At 52.7% G+C, this 20615-nt stretch overlaps 2 protein-coding genes across 3 annotated transcripts; both read left to right on the top strand.

The window, feature by feature from the left end:
- The first annotated feature begins 1364 nt into the window (after positions 1-1364).
- On the top strand, positions 1365-4261 carry LOC134146851 (thymosin beta-12-like). 2 transcript variants are annotated; one of them, XM_062587430.1, is made up of 3 exons: positions 1365-1437; positions 2856-2963; positions 3999-4261. In XM_062587430.1, exons 1-3 carry the CDS (start codon positions 1380-1382, stop codon positions 4034-4036), a joined length of 204 nt encoding a protein of 67 aa, XP_062443414.1. In that variant the 5' UTR covers positions 1365-1379; the 3' UTR covers positions 4037-4261. The 2 variants fall into 2 exon arrangements, with proteins under 2 accessions (XP_062443414.1, XP_062443415.1); XM_062587431.1 differs by lacking the exon at positions 1365-1437 and adding an exon at positions 1935-1975.
- Positions 4262-13848: 9587 nt separating this feature from the next.
- Positions 13849-17100, top strand: WNT8A (Wnt family member 8A). Its single transcript, XM_062587726.1, has 6 exons — positions 13849-13919; positions 14063-14096; positions 14328-14466; positions 15156-15281; positions 15382-15524; positions 16540-17100. The coding sequence occupies exons 1-6, from the start codon at positions 13849-13851 to the stop codon at positions 17098-17100; spliced, it is 1074 nt and encodes a 357-aa protein (XP_062443710.1).
- Positions 17101-20615: the final 3515 nt, after the last annotated feature.

Below are 20615 nucleotides of genomic sequence, written 5' to 3'. Positions count from 1 at the left end.
TCAATGCAGATGCAGACACAAGTAGCTGAGCTTTTAATCGTAACAAAAAGGTAGCTGTGTTACTGCCAGGACAATTTCAGGTCCAGAAGCTGCACAGCCAGGTTTGCACAGTCTTGAGCTCAGTAGGACTCAAACTATCTTTAGGGAGCTCCAGTGGAGTAGCATTATCCAGGTTTTTCAACTGTTAAAGTCCTCTGTTCTCCTTTACCTCAAATACACAGATGCGGCCATAAAGAAAAAGCTCTCAGACACCATTTGCCAGGGCACTCAGCAAATCCTCCATTTTCTTGAGATAAGGAAAATGGGATGGATTAAGGAAGGAATCACTGGATGGGAAGAAACCACTATTTATGAATGCTTACGAATAAAAAGAATCATCTTTTCTCTGTACGTGTTCCTGTATTTTAATTTAAACACACACTGAAAAGAGATTCAATCCTTCAAACACATCCGTTTTCTCAACGCACACACATCGTTCAGCCTCAAAAATGCTCGAAGTCTATTATGCCAACAGAAAAATCCACATTACCTCCTCGGGGCTCTGCATCCGCTGTATTTGTCTGCCCAAAAGCTGCCTCACAGCTGCTCGATAGATGTCTAAGCTCATTGTCTAGGCTCCCTTTATAGCCAGTAGAAAAAAACAGGTACACCTAGCACACAATTAATTTCATCCTAAGTTAGATGCCTGAAACAGATTGGGTGACGAGCACTGCAGAAGTGTTTACTTCTCTCTGTTGACTATCAGAAAGTCTAGACAAGTAATTGAGGTGGAGATACCTCAAGTTGTACAAGATGACCCCCCCCAGCATCTTAGAAAGATGCACATAGCCCTTCCCTGACTGGAGCCCATGCCAAACTGGAGGGCCTTGAAAAATGATTTCCCAAACAGTAGATCAGGAAGTGTAGCTGAAGAACATGGACAAAAGATATCATAGCCTGAGAATTGTCCATAGCCCTTGCAAGCGTCAGCTCTAGGAGGCGGCTACACATAATGTCCATGTGCTGCACTGTCTCTTCTCCATTTAGTTTTTCTTCTTAATGCAAAATGCATCTTGCAGCTGAGTCAAATGCACCAAAGAGCTGCATTAACTATTTTAAACGATTTTCAGAAATCGCATCACTCAGCATGTACAGAATGTTCTCCGCACTGCTCAGCCTTCCTCCCTTCTCTACAACTGAAGAGATTCTCCGAGAGCAAGCCCAGCATGATTAACGCTATTGAGACCGGCTGAACACAGCAGGAAGGCTATGTGAACAGGACGCGCAAATACAGCTTCTGACCCAGTCAAGGCAGGAAGGTCAACTACAGGCAACTCCCAAGGTCCTGCTTCTATGTTAGGCCAAAGGAGGGTCTATCAGGTGGTTTTGTAGCTCCTGAAATGGGTGGGAATAAAAGATTCTTTGTTCTTTCCTTCAGGACACATTCCTGGCAGCCAGGTTAGTGCTTACTCTGTTGCTTATCTCTAGATTTGGCCCTGGATTGCAGCAATACTACCACACCTGTGTTTAGAGTCCTCTCTAGCCAAAAGCACGTGCTTCTGTCGACCAGAACGTCTTCAGGATATTCCCCAAGTGCTTTGCTGAATTGGTCCAAAAACTACACACAAAATAATGCTGCAATGCCAGCCCTTAGATCAGCTCCAAGCCTCAAGTCAGCTCCAAAGCTTGGCATTATAAAACAAGAAGAAGGGAAACTTAAATATTATTGTCTTGGTAATGGAATGGAAAAAAAAAAATGTATTTTGGCAGTTTTCCATGGTCAGCTTTCCCGTTCTCCTCCCTCATCTAATTTCTGCAGTAGCAATCTGTCCTTTTCCTAAATGCTGAGCAATCCTAGCAGTAAACTAATCAATATTAATAGCGATAGGATAGGACTGGGGAAGGGGGGAGGAAGAGAGGAGGGATTAACATGACCTTTTTAAACTCACACTGCCTCAGACGGTCACGAAGCAGCTGAGGAGAAAGCAGCCAGACGGTAATGACATGTGGTTTTAGTAGCTTTTCATTTGTTTTTTTCCTGTGCATATTTACTTCTGTTGTCTCAGTACAGATAGCAATGAAATCAGATTGTCTTAAGGAAGGTAAAAAATATAATTCTATCTGCAATCTCTGGGCCAAGTGCATCCTTGATGGAAACTCCATTGAAATCAGTGGAATAACACACAGAATGAATTTAATCCTGAATTTCTCTTAAAGGCAGCAATAGATTCGGGAAGTTTTAACAAGTGGAATGTTTAATGCTGGTTTTTTTAAATTAATTTCTTTTATAATAGAGTTTAATCAAAAACACTGAGCATGCAACTTGAATATTGAGTGCGAGAGCAAACAAAGGATTCTATGAACCAGTCTTCCTATTGTTAAGCACCAGCATACTCAGCAGCTAATCCAGATATGTATGTTTGTATGTATGTACGTACTTCGGTTAGCACACTCAGAATTAAAGAAAAATTATTAATTTAAAAAAAAATCATAATTCAAACTATTTGCTCATATTGGATTTATGGCTTATTGTAGACCTTCTGATTACAAATATTCCTTTAGATAAAGGTTTATATCAGGAGGTGACATGGATTATTGTCAATTAATGCATTGCCTTTACTTAAGTATTTTTGTTTCTATGTTCAGGATATGATTTTTTCTGAAAGGTCTAGATAAACACCTGTTTGTATCTTTCCTCTTTTGTTTTGAAAGACACATGCTTTCAGGAGAGGTCCTAGATTGAGATGTTAGATTTGTGTTGTTTTTGAATAAACATTTTGATAAGATTTTCATTTTTAGAGCAAGAAGTGCTTTGCAGATGGCTGATATCACAGCACTAGATACACACTAGGGTGTGTTTTTTCTTCCTTTGTCAGGACCCATCATGTCCGACAAACCAGATTTTGCAGAAATTGAAACATTTGACAAGACCAAGCTGAAAAAAACGGAAACCAGAGAAAAGAATCCATTGCCCACTAAAGAAAGTAAGTGTTTATAAGGCTATTTGAACTAAGAATAGTAAGGACACAATCTGTATTGCAGTTGATATGCAAAATGAATACTAATCATAGGATTAATGGCTCAGATTCATCCCCGACTTTAACTGGGGATAATGCTTAGGCTTACACTATATATTGGGCTTCCAAAGATGCAAACAGTTACAACCAACTTTTGTTTTGTTGGAAGAATTCTTTCTGATGGGATTGAACCTGCTTCTGCTGAAAGCAAGACCAGTTTTTCAGCTGTCTACAGGTAGCAGGATCAAACCATGTTTAACTGCCACGTTAGCAGCCTCTTCAGAGGCACAGATACAGAGGTGAACTCTTGCAAATCCCTGGCAGACAAGACAGCATTCCCAGAAGGTGCCCAAGCACCGAGTTTAGCATGCCATGAGGCACGCGAGCTGCTGTCCTCCGCTGGGTGACTGGCATCAGCCCTGGGTAGGAGACCTCCACGCACCTCGTGGGGGACAAGGCAACCAGAGCAGACTACCTTTGCCCTGCCTGATAGGGATCCTCCCTTAGCAGAGGGCTGCACCCTGGGCTTTTTCATGCAAACTCTCCTCCCATATGTGCACTGCACACAGGGAGCCAGATTAGAGTTGTGATTCACACTGAGCTTTGGACATGTAAACAGCAGCTTCTCTGCATTTGGATTGGACCCTGAGTTTCCTTTAAAAGGGTATCACTAAGCAGAAAGGAAACCAAGGGCTTCGGCAGTTGTTAAGTGACTCCACTGATTCTTCTTTGGATGCATCAATATAGTTTTTCCTGTGTTTCATTATCTCTACAGGAACTGAAGCTGTAATAAGAGGTTTGCATATCATGAATTGCACCCCACTTGCTGCACTGACAGGGGAACACGGGGGCTGGGGAGGGAAGAGAGAGAAGAGGGCAGCATTTCAAGGCTGTGAAAACTTAACATCCCTTGGATATAAAAGTGACGGCAGAAATCTGGGTTCTACAGAATCATAACAGTTACTGATGACACCATTTCCTGTGGGGTTTTTTTTTTGGCAGCAATCGAACAGGAAAAGCAAAGTGAAAGTACTTCCTGAGCATAAAACTGAAGATGCAATGGCGGCTTCGTCAGTGGGCTTTTGGCTTCCAAGTTGGGGTTCCACCCCTTTTCCTTACTCCGTGTTTGTTGTCCATTTAATTTAACAAGCATTTGTTCATCTTGTTTTCTAGGAAAATTTGTTTTGCACTGATTCAACAAGGAATTTTGTATTTGTATTCTTAAAACTGTAATTCAAAGTTCTGTATCAACCCTACTACTTGCCCCCCTCCCAAAAGAAAAAAAAAGCAATTTGCATACAAAAATTGTTTTCCTAAACCTCACAATAAACAGGTTTCCTCTGATCAGCTGTCTTTGTGACTTGCTGAAATAGGATTTACACTGGATAGCATCCTTATCACTTGTTTGCATTGCTGCAGTGCCTAGAGACCTCAGCCAGGTTGGGGAGCATTACAGTAGGCACGGATAGGTCCTCCCTGGCCCTTAAACAGCTACTCTGTGCGAGCACTTACGTTTGTGTGTTGCAGACTCCCAGAGCTCTGCGAGGAGCCTCCTCGCCCCCAGCAGATCATCCATATCCATGTGCAGGCAAGGAGGGAAGAAAGGGCTGGCCCGATGGCAAGGTGTCATCTACCTTTGCACACGCAGGTCATGCCACTCAGGTGCGTGTCCTGCTACCTCTCTCCACTTCTCACTATGCCTGAGGAGCCACCATCCCCACAGACGCTGACCCATTGCTGTCACAGCGGCCGCAGGGACATCACTCATCTCTCCCAAGACGCCGTTTCAAGGGAACTTTGGGAGGCAAGCTTTATATGCTAACAGCTCCCAGCTTTTTATAGGCACAGCTTAACAACAGACATGAGCAATACAGGAAGCTGTTGGCCAGTTTTGATCACGTCTGAGAGTAGGTTAGAGGTCTCAGAGACAAGCAAGTTTGTACAAGCTCCATGAAAAACATGGTGGCTGAGCTGAGGGAAGACTCAAATTAGCATTCCAGATGGAAAAAAAGGGCTGTAGTGGCATCTCATTGGATAGTTGTTCTCTTCAGCCTGCCAAGATCCAGTCAACCTTGGAAGCCAGCACAGCACACGCAGCCTTTCACCTATCTGATCTAAGGAGATGGGGAGCAGTTCTGCTTGTGCACGTGGTGCCCAAGCAAGGGGGGAGAGGAAAGAGTAATAAATATTGCACTGAGAGATTTGGGGGAACAAGAGAGACATTCAACAGCAAACAGGCATAGAGCAAACCTTGAGAGCAAACCAGGTTTCCTTAAGTCTTCGTTACTGTTGGTGCACTAACATCCTCACTGCCTCTATGAAGGGTTTGGCAAAACTGACTCCAGTCCCAGTTCTGTTCTCGATTACATCACACCACATTATCTCTGGAATTAATTTGCAATCATCATAAAAAACAAAAAACCCACAAAAAACAAGTGCTTGTTCTGGGAAGAAAAATTGCTGCCACTGAAACTTCCATGTGATCATACTTGCACTGTGAAATAGGAATAATTCCATGGGCTTCAAACACGGTTACTCTGGACTTACGTTAGTGTAAAGCAAGAGAAACTGGCCTACAGGCTTCAGAAATAGAAGCCATGGTTAGCGTGGTATTTTGAAAAGCTCTCATTTACTTTGAGGCCAACTGACCTCCAACATTTGATGTGAATGGTAAAAACTCTAATCAAACAATAGCAACCTAGCCACAGAGCAGGTGACTTCCAGTGGCAATCAAAACCAGAGCCGGCCAAGAGACCAACGGAAAACACACTGTGCACAGAACGAGCAATTCTGTTGCCTTCAGAGCTCTGTTGCCTTCAGTGGCATTTGCCAGAGGGCTAAGGTGGGAATTTGAATCACAACTCATCAGTTAAGGCTGCTACAAGCAATGTGTTGTTATTCTGGCCTATCTTTTTGCACATTCTCCTCTGGGGACCTCATTCCCTTGAGGCTTGACTCTAAGGGCTTTCTAAGTGTCTGCCAGATTTATTAAAATTCATTTTTAATTAAAAGGTGGAAAATGTGAAAGGTTGAGAAACAAAGAAAATCTCTACTTTGCCTTATGACTCATCCACCCCCATACCCCAGGGCCCCTCATTCCAGCTTGAGGGTCAGAGCATTTGACATTACTTTGATGAGAGTTTCTCCAAGGAGAGAGCAGAGCTAATACACAGAGAAGCAACATTTACTGGAAACTAGCACAGCTAATTCTGTCCAGCAAGATTAACCATCATTTTTCTGAAGAGTTGTTTCAGCAACAAATAACTTCTGTCTACCTTCTGCTTAGAAGGGATGGAAAGTTCAGGTTTGTCCCTGCAAGCAAACCACCTGCTACAGCGGTGCTAGTACACCTTCTTTTAGGAGAGGAGCGAACATACAGAAAGAGCTTGCCCACGTGGGGGTTCATGGGAGGATGGTTCTGATCAGAGAGCTGTTGCGATCAGCATATAAGCACCCAGACTAGGTGGTGGGGTTTTTTTTTTTTTTTTTTTTTTTGAAGGGCCAGGAGACAGTATTTCATTCCATGTGACAACCTTCCTCATTCACTGCAAGCTCAAAAGCACATGCCAATTCACAGAGCACAGCAAGCTACAAGCCACCAAAAACTTCTTTCACACAACTGAACCAGTGGCAAGTGTCTGAGCCTCCAAATTCTTCCAGAAACTCAAGTTCTGGACTTTGTTCTCAACCACACACTTTATGGGAGGACTAGAAGGAAGGCCTGGCCAAAGCAAGAAAGCAACAGTCTCCGCTTTTGTTCGGCGCGGAGGGTTGCAGTAGGGCTCTAGGGAGAGATGAGAGGGACCAGAGCGCTGCCTACAGCTCCCGAGCTGTAGAGACAGCAGGTTTGTCCCAGCGCTTCACCCGCAGCTGCTCTTCCTGCTCCTGCCACCAGGTTCACTCTGCCCCCGTCAAAACTCCTCCTGCTTTAGCCATTTGCATTTAGAGCCTGATATAGAACAAGCACAGTCTTAGCGCTTCATTCATATAGCTTGTTCTGCTGAAAAGGCTACCCAGACTAATACAATTTAAGCCAGCTTTCCCACCTCAAGATGTGACTGGAAAAAAAAAAGAAAGAAAAGAAAGAAAAAAAAAAGAAAAAAAAAGTCAAGGTGCAACAGAGCACAGAGCAGGCACTGGATACTCAGCCTAACCCCAGCACTGCCATGGGCTCCTCGCTGCAGCAGAAGTGCCAGCAGTGCCTCACCTGGGTCATTTCTACAGCATATTGCACAGGGGAAGCAGCACGGATAGAGCTTGCATTCCTGCTTTTGCACCTTGTTAGCTCCATGCTCTGCAGGAGCCTGTCCTGCTTCACAGGATGGCTCTTTTAGTCTCTAGAGTAGGTAGAGCAAGAAAGAAAAAAAGAAAAGAAAGAACAAAAGAGACCTAGCAAGAAGTCCCTCACTTTTTGTTTGGCTAGTGGAAGAGAAGGAAGAGGAGCTGTAACCATCCCTCTTCCTCATTCTCTCTTCCTGGTCACTTCAGCCCAGAACAAGACCGGATCACAAGATTAAAATTCACAAAGACAGGTGTGGCTTTCTCTTGCTTTAGTCAAACAGCATTACCCCCCCCCCTTACCTCCAGGGCAGCCTGGGGCCACAAACCAGGAAGCTGCTATTCATTCAAAGCCAAGAGAGGGAGTTCTCATCATTCCAGTCATTCTGCTGGAATGGTTCATTCTACTGCTCTAGTGAAATATTTAGCAGCAAAAGAGAGCTATGAGATGACACAAACCCAACCCAACCCCTCATGCCCGCCTAGGAACTTGCTTTCTCAGCATTACCCTGCTTCTGACCTTCACTGCCCAGAGAGACATCCTCAGAAGCACAAAACAGCCACAGCTTCAGGAGCAAGGTCCCTTCCCACTCCTGGGTGGACAAGCAGCTGATGTAGACAGCTTCATCAGCAATCCAATAAGCTCCAGGTGGGAGACTTAAAGCTCCTTGCTAATTACCAGTAACTCTTAGCTGCTGTTGGGCTTGGTCCTTTGTATAATGACACAGTGTGTTACAACTCCTCCAAAGGAAATCCAGCTTCTGAGCTAATCCAGACACAGCAGAAAAAATCAATATATATAGATAAATGCCAGCTTTCCTCCTATTTCCGTAGAGCCAGCCTTGCCTCCTCCACGCCACACCACCACAGAAGCCCTCATCCCTGGTTTCAGGGAGGCTGAGCAGAGGAGCCCTGTGCTCCTATTGATATCGCACGGACACCGTCTGGTTTCCGAAGTCTCGTTAGGCAGATGTTTGATAACAGCAGGGAGGACAGATCTTGAACCTAGCTTTCCTGCAAGAAGGGCATGTGTACGTCAAGTTTCAGTTCAAGCCCAACTAGAAACCACGTGGAGCTACTGCTCATGTGGAGATACCACTAACCCCAGCTCAGGTGTCACAGACCGAGTCCCAAAGCACATAGGATGTTCTTCCAAATTATGAAATGAGATCTCTTTGGCTGTACCCTCTTATTTGGGTCATTAGCGCCATGGTGGTTAATACTTCTTGTAGCAGATGTGTACGTGTGACCCTCCATGGGGGCAATGAGCTGAGCCTGCAGGCTGGGTTGCTTCAGCAACAGCCGGGATTCCCAAGGAACACCAAGGTTTAGGAGACGGGGGCATTGGGGAAACATCCTTGGCTGTTTCTGCTCCATCACTGGAGATGACACACCAAGGGTCTTCCCTGCTAAGAGAAGAAAGGGGGAAGAGGAAAGGGGGAGTGAGAGGAGCAACGGGGAGGCTGATGCGAGTTTGGCAGGACTGAGGATGGATGCTGCATGCAAGGAAGAGGTGTGGGGAGCCAAGGTGGCGAGGGGGAGGGAGCCGGGGTAGATGCTCGAGGCAGAATCACGGGAAGATCTGCTGCTTCCACTCGCTCTCTCACCGTTTCTCAAAAACACAGCATTAAAACAAGGACCTTTTAGAAAGCACTGACCTGCTGCTGCCAAGCTGGAGGGAGCCTCCTACGCGGCACGCCTGGACACAAAGCGGGCTGTGTTCTCCGGGCGCGCGGGCACACCGAGCCCGGCCCGGCTCCAGCGGCTTCACCTGCTGCTGCGCGGCCGGGCAGCGAGCCCGCGACACGCTCCAGCACCCCCAACGCGGTCCTGGCCACCGAGACGTGTCCCAGCAGCAAAATCCGCTCAGCCTTGAACGTGCAACGTGATGCAGAGACAGTTGGGCCTGATCCAGAGCGTGTAGGAGCAGGTGTGCGTGTGGGTACGTGCGTGCGCGGGTGTCTCTGTAGCTCAGCTCCGGCGTGGTCCGGGATGACAGCAGGGTAATCTCTCCTTTCATTCTGTGGCATGTAGCCGTGTTGTGAAATGTGGCTCCACGTGCTTTTTATCTTCTCGGAAGAGATCATCTGAGAAAAAACAGTTGCTGGGGATGGTTCACGCGCATCTTGTGTGCTCTGCTGACAACAGCTCTTGACAGCTCCTACAGTATATTGCAAGTCTTCCGAGGCTTCACGTTTTCTTCAAGGGCCTTCTCCAGAATTCATTTGAATGGCTGAGAATTGGGAAAAATGGGGATGGAGCAGGGCAGCAGAAGGGCATATTTTAGCCCCCCGTGGTCACAGAGCCCTGTCAGGGCTCCAGCAGCAGGCACCAAACAGAAAGAATAAGACCTTCAAAAGAAAACAGCTAATTCAGGAATTTTAAGCTGCTCTCATGAATTCAGTGGCCAGCTCAATTTCTAAATTTCTGGATCTGGCAAGGTTGCAACAAGCATGGAGGAAAAAATAAAAGATGTGTGACTCCAAGTGGGTGTTTTCAAACAGAATCTTGTTTGGGGAAAATAATCTGTCTTGGTCTGCTTTGTGTTCTCGTGATGCTGGAAATAATTCTCCTCTTCTGCAAGAATAATTGCTCTTCTCTTTTTCTGCTTCGCCAGCAGGGAGCTGGCACAGGTCGTGCCCAATCGAGGTCGGTGCCCCCGCCGCTGGTAGTTCCGTGGCGTTCCCACCTCGGAGTGTAGAAGAAATGCCTGAGCGGGCCCTGTAACATCGGTTGAGCTTGACAACCAAGAGAGTTTAAAATGCCGAGAGGGCGGCCGCGGAGCCGGCATCCTTCTGCTTTGCTCCGCGAGCTTGTGGACGTGTGAACCAGGGGGGGTTTCCCACCACGATGGCAGAAACGAGGACCTGTCTTTTGAAAATAAATAAATAAATAAATAAATAAAGCTCCGTTTGCAAGACGGTCACGCAACGCAAACACCGAGGCTTTCGGCATCGGGCGCGCGGTGGGCTGCGCGAGCTGCCCGGCCCCGGGCGGGAGCAGGGCCCTCCTCTCCAGGGAGAGCGATTAGCAATAGCTACCAGCGCTATCGGAGCTCCGTAAGGGCGCCGTCATAGCTTTGCAATAGCGCTGTAACAGCTGTAGCTGCCCCTCCGCCGCTCCGAGCCTGGCGACCGGCAGCGGCAGCCGCGCGGGATCCCCGGCGCTCCCGCGGCAGGGCGCTCGCGGCGCTCGCCGGGGCTCGGCCCGGGGGCTCGGCTGGCGGCCGGGCAGCGCAGCAGGGCTCCACCGGCCCCTGCAGCATTTCTCCCGTCCGTCGGATGCTGCCTCCGGCCCAGCTAGGTAGCGCAGGGCTATTTTGCAATTTGCTCTGCAAAAGGACTCGAGAATGGGGGGGGGGGGGAAATAAAAAGAATAAAGAGAGAAAGAAAGCTGTTTTTCCCTGGAGGAAGCCGCACAGGCCGTGCGAGCGAGCGGGGATCCACGAACGCCCGGACGCCCCTTCCCACGGCTGCCGCGGGAAACCCGCCCGGCTGACATCCGTGGCCTCCCTTTTCCTGAGGCTTGTGTGGCCCGAGTGTGCTGCACGCTGCCAGGCTTCCCATTTCATTTCACTTCTTCTCTTTTAATGCGCGTCGGCCCGTGTGAATTTGCCTCCCTGTTCGCAACAGGTAACTCAAGACCGGACTTCAGGCGTGAGCCGACCCAGACCCCTGCTTCACCGTATGCAAAACTAACGCAGCTTTAACCGACCTCGTTTTGTAAACTTTGTGTCCGCAGCATTCAGCCATGCAAGGAAATGAAAGGGCTGAAGCTACTCGCTGCTCAAAATGGGCTGCAAAAGTGCAAATCGGAGGGCCGCGCTCACGGAGCAGGAGCCCGAGTGCCAGGGAGCCTCTGCGGCCTCCTGCACCGGCTTGCAACCGCGCCGGAAGGGCTTATACCTGATTTAGCAACCCCAGAGAAGGCGCTGCAAGTTGCCACCTCCCTCCGAACTCGGGCAACGCCAGCCAAGCTTCCTCCCGGCTCAACCAGCAATAAATGCAGGGCACCGGCTTCACCCGCAGCCTTGTTCAGACAACAGTGACATCAGTGCTCTGCTGCATTTAAAAATGGAAATATTCAGGTAAACAGCGGCGCAAAGGGAGACCGGGCAAAGAGGATTCCCCGCGGGGAGGAGAGGCGCAAAGCGGGGCGGCCTCTCCGGGAAAAGCCTTCGCCAGCGGCATGCTTTGCCTCTCGCTTTGGGCATTTTCTAGCTGGACTGCGTGGCCCAGGATACCCCAAAAGAAGCCTTGATTTGGTGCGTTTGGGATCTCCCCTTTTTAAAGGGGGGAGGGGGATTTTACAGAGGAAATAAACACGGCGAGGATGAGGCCACCGAGGCGGTGGCAGGCGGGAGTCATTAGGGTGAGACGATAGTGGAAAAGCACAGCTTTTCCTGGGAGAAAACAGCCTCGGGACCAGTTTCCTCAGATTTTGGCAAAGCAAGAAGAAATAAGGAGAAAGGAGAAAATGAGTTATTTCCTCCATCTTCTCTTCCCTTTTCCTTCCCAGCATCCAGGACACCGGCTCCGGACCGTCCCATCCGGACGTCGCCTTCCTCCCGATTTACCTGGGCGGGGAAGCGGCCGCATCTCCGGCCGGCTGGAAAAGTCAGAACCTGCTTCCTAGCTGGAAGCAAAAGCAGCAAAGCCCCGAACGGGGCCTAGGAGCCACCCGCGGTCCTCATCTTGGGCGCCAGCGCTTCCAGCGGCAGCGGAGCCGCTCACGCCCGGCCTCTCTGCAAAGCTCTCACGCCACGCTTGCCGCTGAGCTGAGGATCCGGATGAAAAAGATAAAATTAATTAAAATAAAATAAATAAACAAGTGTTTCTGTGCACAGCTGACCAGCTAGGAAGGTTTTGCAGAGCTCCACGAGGAATTGCAACTCCCCGGGGCAGAGAGGCTCTGGGCGGGCGAGCCGCGTGCCCGGCTCTGCGGGCGGGATGCCGGCCGGCGTCCCGGGGGGACCCCGCGGCGGGACACGGCACGCCGCCGCCGGCTGCCACCTCTCCAGCCGGGGGGGAGACGGGAGTGGGAGTGGGGGGGGGGTCTCTCTAATTACCCAGGTGGGTTTTTTATTGCAACGCGGGCGGCAACGCAGGATTTGACGCCAGGGCTCTGAATGTGTCACCTGCTTGGGGCAATTTAGCAATGGGGGGGGGGGGGGGCTGTGTTATATTCCCTTCTTTCCCCGCCCCGGACGGCAGCTCCTGGGGCAAGGCGAAGCCCCGTCGCTGCTGGTTCCCGGGCCGCCCTGCCCCTGGCCCGGCGCCTGCTGCAAACGTTCGCTGCCGCGGCGCCGCGCACGCTACGAGCGCGCCGGCCTCAGCCAGCCCGGCGGGCGCCTGCAAAGGCTCCGACTGATCCGAGGCGCCTGTTCGCGCCGTACGAATACCTGGGTATTGGGAGGCCACGCAGACCGCCGCTTCCCATTTGCACGGGGTTTTGCATCCCTAACCCGACTTACCTTGCATCCGCCTGCCCTCAGAAAGCCCATCCCGCCGTTCTGCGGGCGCGCGGGGTCGCGGCTGCCGCTCACCGCTCTCGAGCTAGGGCAGGCACCGACACAGTTCAGCGCTCCGGCCACCCCCCGCACAGCACGGGCTGCTCGCTTGCATTAATTTTTTGCTCGCCCAGAAGCGAGCGGAAAGCCGGTTTCCAGGCGGCGAGCAAGCCCGAGGATCGGCTCCGGCTTTGCGCCCCGGCTCAGCTGCAGCCCTTCCGCACGCAGCCACGTTTCGCCAGCGCGAACGCCGTCCTTTAGGAAGCCGGATGCCAAAATCCGCCTCAGGCCGGCACAGCTCCGCCACGCAGGAAAGCCGGCCCCCGGCCGCGTGCCTCAGTTTACCCGGCTGTAAAGCAGGCGGCTCGTTTAACCGCTTTCTCTGCAGCGGCTCCTTCTCTAGGGAGCGGCAGGGGGCTCGTGCATGGAGTGCATGGAGCGGCGTGGCGGGGAGTTTCGCCGCGCCGGCGGGAGCTCACGCGCCTGCGGCTCGCCCGGGAGGCGTTTTGCACTCGCAAAAGCACGAAGCGCCGGCAGCGCGGCCGATGCCCGCGCGCCGCTGCCGGGGTGCGGGCGCAGGGCCCGTCATCGGGAGGAGGAGAGGGGATGGCGGGGAGGAAAAAAGAGGGGGAAAAGTTTAAAAAAAAAAAAACACCCAAACCCAGAGCCCCAGGCCCTGCCGGTCAGCGAAGCTCTGCAAACCCGGGCGAGCGGGGAGGCCCGTGCGGCGCTGCGCGCGGCGGCTGCGGGAGCCCCGGGGGGCGTCGCGGCGGCGCTGCCCGGGGGAGCTCGCGCCCCGGCGGGATGCGGTGACACCGGCCGCTGCCTTTTGAAGTGCGGGCGCTAGGCGTTGCCTCCTCACCCATTGGAGCGGCGGCTTTTCTTTTTCCCCCTTTTTTTTTTTTTTTTTTTAAACAACCACATTAAGTCATTGGGTAGCAAACGAACCGGGCTGGAGGGGGGGGGGGGTTTCCACCATTCGCAGCTTCGCCTTATAAATATCAGGGCGGCGGGTTCCCGCGGAGGAGCAGCTCGCCTCCGGCAGCGCCGCCGTCGGGGCCGGCCATGGGGACGCGCGCCGCGCTCGCCCTCTCCGCCGCCTGCCTCTGCTGGGCCGCCCTCGGCGCGGCCGCGTGGTAGGACGCGACGCCGCGGAAGCGCCTCTCTTTTATTTTATTTTATTTATTTATTACGGGATGCTCTTTAGCCAGCACCGGGTTCCATGATGCATTTCTTTTTTTTTTTTTTTTTTTTTTTTTTTTTCTTTTCTGTCTTGCAGGTCTGTGAATAATTTCCTGATGACCGGACCCAAGGTAATTCGCCCACAGCCTGTTAGGAGTTTAAGCAGCGCGAGCTCGCTTTGCGTGCGGGACACGGCGCTTTTCCACGGGAGCGGGTTCCCCCTCGGCCCCGCGTCCCGCTGCGTAACGAGGGAAGGGAATTGCCTTTTTGGGCAATTTTTTTTTTTTTTTTTTTTGGTGGGGTGGGTGGGGGAAGCACCGGGTTTTAAAGCGCTGCCGTTCCCCCTCCCCGGCCCGTGCCAGGCTTACCTGACGTACTCCAGCAGCGTGGCGGCGGGAGCGCAGAGCGGCATCGAGGAGTGCAAGTTCCAGTTCGGCTGGGAGCGCTGGAACTGCCCGGAGAGCGCCCTGCAGCTCTCCACTCACAACCGCCTCCGGAGCGGTGAGTGCCCCGCGCAGCCCTCCCCCCTCGGCGGGGAAAAAAGGGAAAAAAAGGTCTTTTTGGGGTGGGCAAAAAAAAAAAAAAAAAAATGGCTGCATTTAAAAAACTATCAGTGGATGTGTTTGAACATTATCTACTTCAACAAGCGTAAACCTCTCCAACCCCCCGCCCCGAGTAGCATCTTTACTTGAATCTGTTGGCAACAGGTTGAAGCCCCAAAAGAAGCTAAACCAGAAGCGTGGGCCTAGACGGCCGCTAGCACGGGGGCGCCCGCTGACCGGGGCGAGCTCGAACGCCGTCTCGCCCGGCAGGCGAGAGCGCAGCGCGAGCGAGCCCCCGAGCAGCAACCCGGAGCGAAGCCCCCGAGCGAACCGGGACGGGGGCGTCACCGCCTCCTCCTCCGGTCACCACGGGACTCCACCGCGCGCGGACACCGGGATAATGCAGTGCCAGACTGCTAAAGCTCTCGATGCTGAAGCCTGGAGAGACTCCGGGCGCGAGCGCTTTGCAGTTTAGGGAGGTTTTAATTTCTGCGGTGCCTCTTGCACAAATTGCCCTGCGTAGGGGCTTATTTTCCCCTCCCTTTTCTGCTCTGGCACTGAAAGCTTCGCAGGAGAACTCCATTCCCAGCACAACAGGACCGACGTTCTGTGTGTCTGCACGTGACAGCTCCTTCTCTTCCCCCGTAGCCACCAGGGAAACGTCCTTCATGCACGCCATCAGCTCCGCCGGCGTCATGTACACCCTCACCAGGAACTGCAGCCTGGGCGACTTCGAGAGCTGCGGCTGCGACGACTCCCGCAACGGCCGCGTCGGTAAGCGGCGCCTCCGGCCGCCCGAGGCCTCCTCGCGCCGCCCCGGCGCGCTCGGGCGGAGCGGGGCCGGGCCGGTGCGAGGCGCGCGTGGCTTTCGCAGGTGGCCGAGGCTGGGTCTGGGGAGGCTGCAGCGACAACGTGGACTTCGGCGAGAGGATTTCCAAGCTCTTCGTGGATGCTCTGGAAACGGGACACGATACCCGCGCCCTCATTAACCTGCACAACAACGAGGTTGGGCGACTTGTAAGTCAAACGTTAAGGAAAAGCTAGCGTCTACGTTGAAACTGTAACCAGATATAATCTAATAATTTCGGGTCCCGGGCTCCAGCCCTCTGTGCCAGTCAAGGCCTTGCACTGCTTGCACGGGGGGAAAAGAGAGTCAGAATCTAACCCTAAATCCGACCACGAGCAGCTGCCGTGAGACGCATTTCTGCTTGCGGCTTCAGTAGCTTCGTGCAATGCAGGTAACTACTAACACAGGTGGTTTATTCAGAAAGCAACACGTTTTATACGCTCCTGTCGCTGGCCTGGCCTCTAAAGCAACGCAAGCGCTACCCTGCTTTCGTGCAAGATGCATTTCCAAGCTGTTTAGCGGGGGAAAGCACAGAGCAGTAAGAAGAGGGCAGCCAGCTCCCGCTCGCCCCCCGCTCCCCACAAGCTTCCAGCGTCTTGCCAAGCCTCCTTGTCTGTAAAAAAAACAAGGATGGCAACACTTTACATACCTATCTCGCAGGGCGTGCCGAGGCTTAATCTCACGTAGATACCGGTGATTGGGACCTTATAAATACCAGAGCGAGAGATAGGTAGATAATATCTGTGAAGTGCTCAGGCCGGGAGGCGATGCATGAAGGTTTGGTATCATCGTCCCGCAAACGCTGTTTCACACGTTTTGAATGAAATCTCTGCGAAGGGTGATGGGTTGAGCGAGGTGATCCGCAGCAAGGAGGGCATGACCCAACAGATGGGCTTTTCTCCTGGCCTGGAGAAATACCTCCCGCGAGGGCTGACTAAAGGGCTGGGGACAATAGTTGGTGCCCACTTGTTATCTGTCGCTTTTGATTAGCGAGGAGACCAGATGTTTGCCAGCACCTGAATTAACAGCAGCAGCTCGTGTCTCGGAATGACCTGACGTCAAGTCCAGCATGAGCCGTATTTGACCCAACACCCCAAAATCAGGAGTTCCTCATACCCCGTTTTTGAGATTCAAATGGCCGTGGTCTCCCACCGCTCCTAACCCCTCTACCTTTTTCCCACCAAGGCTGTGAAAGCAACCATGAAGAGGGCCTGCAAGTGCCATGGGGTGTCAGGCAGCTGCAGCATCCAGACGTGCTGGCTCCAGCTTGCCGAGTTTCGGGAGATCGGGAATTACCTGAAAATGAAGTACGACCAGGCCCACAAGCTGGAGATGGACAAGAGGCGGATGCGAGCCGGAAACAGCGCCGAGAGCCGCGGGGCCACGGCGGAGGCGTTCAACAACGTCCACGCCACCGAGCTAGTCTTCCTGGAGGACTCCCCCGACTACTGCACCAGGAACGCCAGCCTGGGCCACCACGGCACGGAGGGCCGGGAGTGCCTGCAGACGGGCAAGAACCTCTCGCAGTGGGAGAAGAGGAGCTGCAGGCGGCTCTGCACCGAGTGCGGCCTCAAGGTCGAGGAGAGGAGGACGGAGATGGTCGCCAGCTGCAACTGCAAGTTCCACTGGTGCTGCACGGTGAAGTGCGAGCAGTGCAGGCAGCTGGTGGCCAAGCACTTCTGCTCGCGCAGGGACAGCGCCGCCACCAACCACATCAAGCGCAGGAACAAGGGCCACCAGAGATAGACGGCGACCCGCGGCCGGACGTTTCCTTTTCGGTTTTTCCGAGCTGGGCGGCGATCGCGGTAGTCGCGATGGGGAAGGACTTTTCCCTCTCCCCAGGGAGGGACGTCGAGGGGGCTCAGAGGGCGAAATCGCGCCGTAGGAGCAGCCCTGCGGCCACGTCACCGCCGCGAGGTCGCCAAGCATGGGGCGCAGGCGCCGAGGGACCGGGGTCCCTCCTGGTCCCACACGTTTTCCTCCTAATTCCTACTAGCAGACTAACTGCTCCTTGCGCCACCGCGAGCCCCGAGCGGGCGGCCGGGGCCGGCAGAGCTCGGGCTCCGGCGCTGCAGGCGAACCCGGAGCCGCGAGCCCAGGGAAGCCACCGCTGGGCGCCGAACACGACCCCACGCGGGGCGACGCACGCGCGTTGCTTGTAAATATTTTTAGCGGAAAACTTATGCACTTTCTGATGCGAGACGGGTTTTCATGGGGCTGTGGTTTGCAGTGGAACAACTGCAACATTTTTCCTCTTCGAGGGCTTCGATGGTTTACAAATAATAACTGAGAGATTTCATACAATTCTACAATTCTTTATTTTATTTTCCTCTCTCTCTCTCTCTCTTTTTTTTTTTTTAAAGTTTTATACTTGGGTACCAGAGCCCGCCCTCAAAAGGGCAGCAGTTTCCTGTATTTGTACCAGATGAAATTAAGTGTTTTACAATTTCTGTACTTTAAAAAATACATCTATTTCAGCAGATAAGAATTCAGAATTCTTTAGGCATAATAACTGCTTATTAATAAGTTGTATTATTGCTCAGCATCATCCGCTTTCTCTATATATTTTGAAGGTATGCCTAAAGAGTTCAATTCGGGACTGTATTTTGCAATAAACACTGTAATTAAAACGACTGGCTTGCAGGATTCCTCCCAGGATGACCTTAAGGGTAAAATCGCCCGCTGCTGTGTAAAACCCGGCACTTCCCCGAGGTTCCTTATCGTCGATCCAAAGCTCACTGAAGCGTCTCTCTCGCGAGTGAAAGCTCGGGGCGAGCCGTGACCGTGCCGGCGGGCTCCCCGCTGCTCGGCGCCGGTTGCACCTCGGCCGGGGGAGGTCTAACCCGACCCCGAGCGCTCAGCTCTGCGGCGGGCCCGTAACCTCGCGTCCTTACGCAAACGTTACCTCCCCGCGATAAGCCAGGAGCGCGCGTACAAACCGCCCCGCCGCCCGCCCGCGCGGGGCTAAAAGCCGCCCGGGAGCGGCGGGACGGCACGCCGCCCGGCTGCGCGCGGCACCAGGGCTTGCGCTTGCTTGCGCTGCGTTTTTCAAGCTAATATTTATACAGAAGAAAGGAAATATGATGAGTTTGCAGGCGGCCAGAGCGGTTCCCGAGGCCTCTCCGCACAGACCCGTCGGAGGGGAGCAGGGTGCGGATATACGGAGGCTGCCGCTGCGGCCGCATCCGGCCCGGTCCCGGAGCCTCAGCGAGGGGCTCGCCGAGCCAGCGGCCGTACCCGCTCCACTGTGTTTAAATGCCGTGGAGGAAGGGATCTTCCCTGAATTTGTCCAATTGCTTTTTTTAAAATCCATTTATAGCACCCAGACTACCTAAGGCGATGAGCAAGCTTATGCAAAAAAACAAAGACGTGAATGCAAACTAAAGCGAGCTCCGCAGAAAGTTAAGTGCCGTCCCACGAGAAACAGAGAATGGGAGTTTGCAGAGATAAGACCGAGGTCTGAACATATACGAGAGACAACTATGTTACGTGGAGGTGCACCTGGACAGAGCGATCGCCGTCCTGCAGACCCCGCTTTCCCTCCCGCCCCCTCGTTGCTTAGACGCAACAGTCATCAACTCTCCCTGCAAAGCGGGAAAAACTCGGGATCGCCCTAAGCCATCACCGGCCCATCAGGGAGCCGCTGCGCCCCCCGAGCACGATTCTCGCCTTCGGAAATAACGCCGGCGCAAACGCCGCGCGTGCGGTGCGGAGCGGAGCAGAGCGGAGCGGCAAAGCGCCCGCTGCCCGCAGGGCGCCAGCCGACAGCGCTTCGGTGGCGAGCTTACCCGGACAGCAACATTTTGCGCAGCGATTTTCAAACAGCTAATGACAAACGGTGCGGTGAAAGGGTATCACCCGCCGTCTCGCAAGGGCTCCTTCTCTAGCCACAACCAGGCAGGGGTGTTCAAAGAGACTGATGGGGTCTTTAAACCTGAATGTATTTACTCATGATTACTTGAAGTCAACTCAAATTTGGGACACTAATCCCAACCACCTGTACATCATTTCATGCTTGCTGAAAAGGATAAACTGGCCTTAAAAGGCCTGGAGGAGGACTCTGATCACCCTCCAAGAACGGGAATGATTCTAATTACAACAACAAAAACAACAAAAAAAGAAAGTAAAACCCTGGATCCTGAACTCAAGAACGGCAGGAAATAGCAGCCCGGCGCCTGCCCCTAGGGACCTCCCGCCGGGAGGGTGTCGGGAAGCACAGAGGAGCGGGGGGAACCAGGCTGGGGGCATCGCTGAGCAGCCCGGGGCCCTGAACAGCTTGGACGGTCCCCGGGTGGCACCTTTACATCTGGCTCGACTTTGTCAGAAGAGCTGTTGACGTGGACTACGTATCGCTCCAGAAGGAGCAGCCTGTTCTCTAAGGAGGGTCTACAAAGGGTCGGATTGGCCCGAAATCACAGTGCTCTCTGGGCTAGCTTACTACCACCTTCCTAGCAGTATACGTGTGCCTCCACTGTGGAAAAGGATGGGTTTTTTAACTCCATTTTTGATCATGAAGTTTTCTAAGTAAAGGAACAGAATATGATTAAGCCCCAGCACTCCCACGGGCTGGGGAAGGGGTATGTCCAAGACTAACAGGGCTTCTGAAAATCAGTATTTTGATTTTCATGGTAATAGCTGGGGCTAAGCGAGCAAGCTCTGCAGGTCCTCCGGATTTCATCCAGGGCAATTCTCCACCATTTCACGCATTACCTCCCGAAAGCCCCTGCGCGCTCATCCTGCCGTCCGGGCGTGCGTCTCCCAGCATGCTGGCCGCCCGCAGCACTGCGAGCTCGGCCGCTGCGGCAGCCGCCGGCTCCTTTGCTTTTCTTCGCTTTTCTTATTCCCAGCACGCCGGCCTCGTGCGCCCCCGGGACCAGTAGGTCCCATTTGTATGGTGAGGTTGGCTAACGCACCGTCAACAACACCTGCCCGAACCCCTGCGCCCCTGACAGGTCTTTACAGAGAAACCCAGAAACAAGCAGATTCGGTTATTAAATGCAAAAAGTAGCCCCTGTCCCCCCACAACGCTCAGCCCACCCCGGACAGCCAGGGCACCAGCTGCGGCAAGTCGCTCCGACTGCAGGACCTTCCCACCGAAGCCATCGGTGGGGTCCAGGCAGCCCCAGCAAGAGCGACCTTCAGCTCCCTATTACCCTCCCCCAGGTTTATACTGGTGAAAGACAGAGAAAGCATTACGGGGAAAAGCCTAAATCCAGTGAAATCGAGAGTCACATCACTACAAGGCAACGGAGAGCAAAGTG

This window comes from Rhea pennata, chromosome 14 (assembly GCF_028389875.1).
Source record: "Rhea pennata isolate bPtePen1 chromosome 14, bPtePen1.pri, whole genome shotgun sequence".
NCBI lineage: Eukaryota > Metazoa > Chordata > Aves > Rheiformes > Rheidae > Rhea > Rhea pennata.
The sequence above is the reverse complement of the archived record's forward strand: the minus strand, read 5'-3'. Positions and strand labels throughout refer to the sequence as shown.

Coding starts and splice junctions, on each gene's coding strand:
- WNT8A (XM_062587726.1), top strand. CDS start 13,849: ATGGGGACGCGCGCCGCGCTCGCCCTCTCCGCCGCCTGCCTCTGCTGG. Junction 14,097..14,327: donor TCCTGATGACCGGACCCAAG/GTAATTCGCCCA, acceptor GGCCCGTGCCAG/GCTTACCTGACGTACTCCAG. Junction 14,467..15,155: donor TCACAACCGCCTCCGGAGCG/GTGAGTGCCCCG, acceptor CTTCCCCCGTAG/CCACCAGGGAAACGTCCTTC.
- LOC134146851 (XM_062587430.1), top strand. CDS start 1,380: ATGGGTGGGAATAAAAGATTCTTTGTTCTTTCCTTCAGGACACATTCC. Junction 1,438..2,855: donor GACACATTCCTGGCAGCCAG/GTTAGTGCTTAC, acceptor TTCCTTTGTCAG/GACCCATCATGTCCGACAAA. Junction 2,964..3,998: donor TCCATTGCCCACTAAAGAAA/GTAAGTGTTTAT, acceptor TTTTTTTGGCAG/CAATCGAACAGGAAAAGCAA.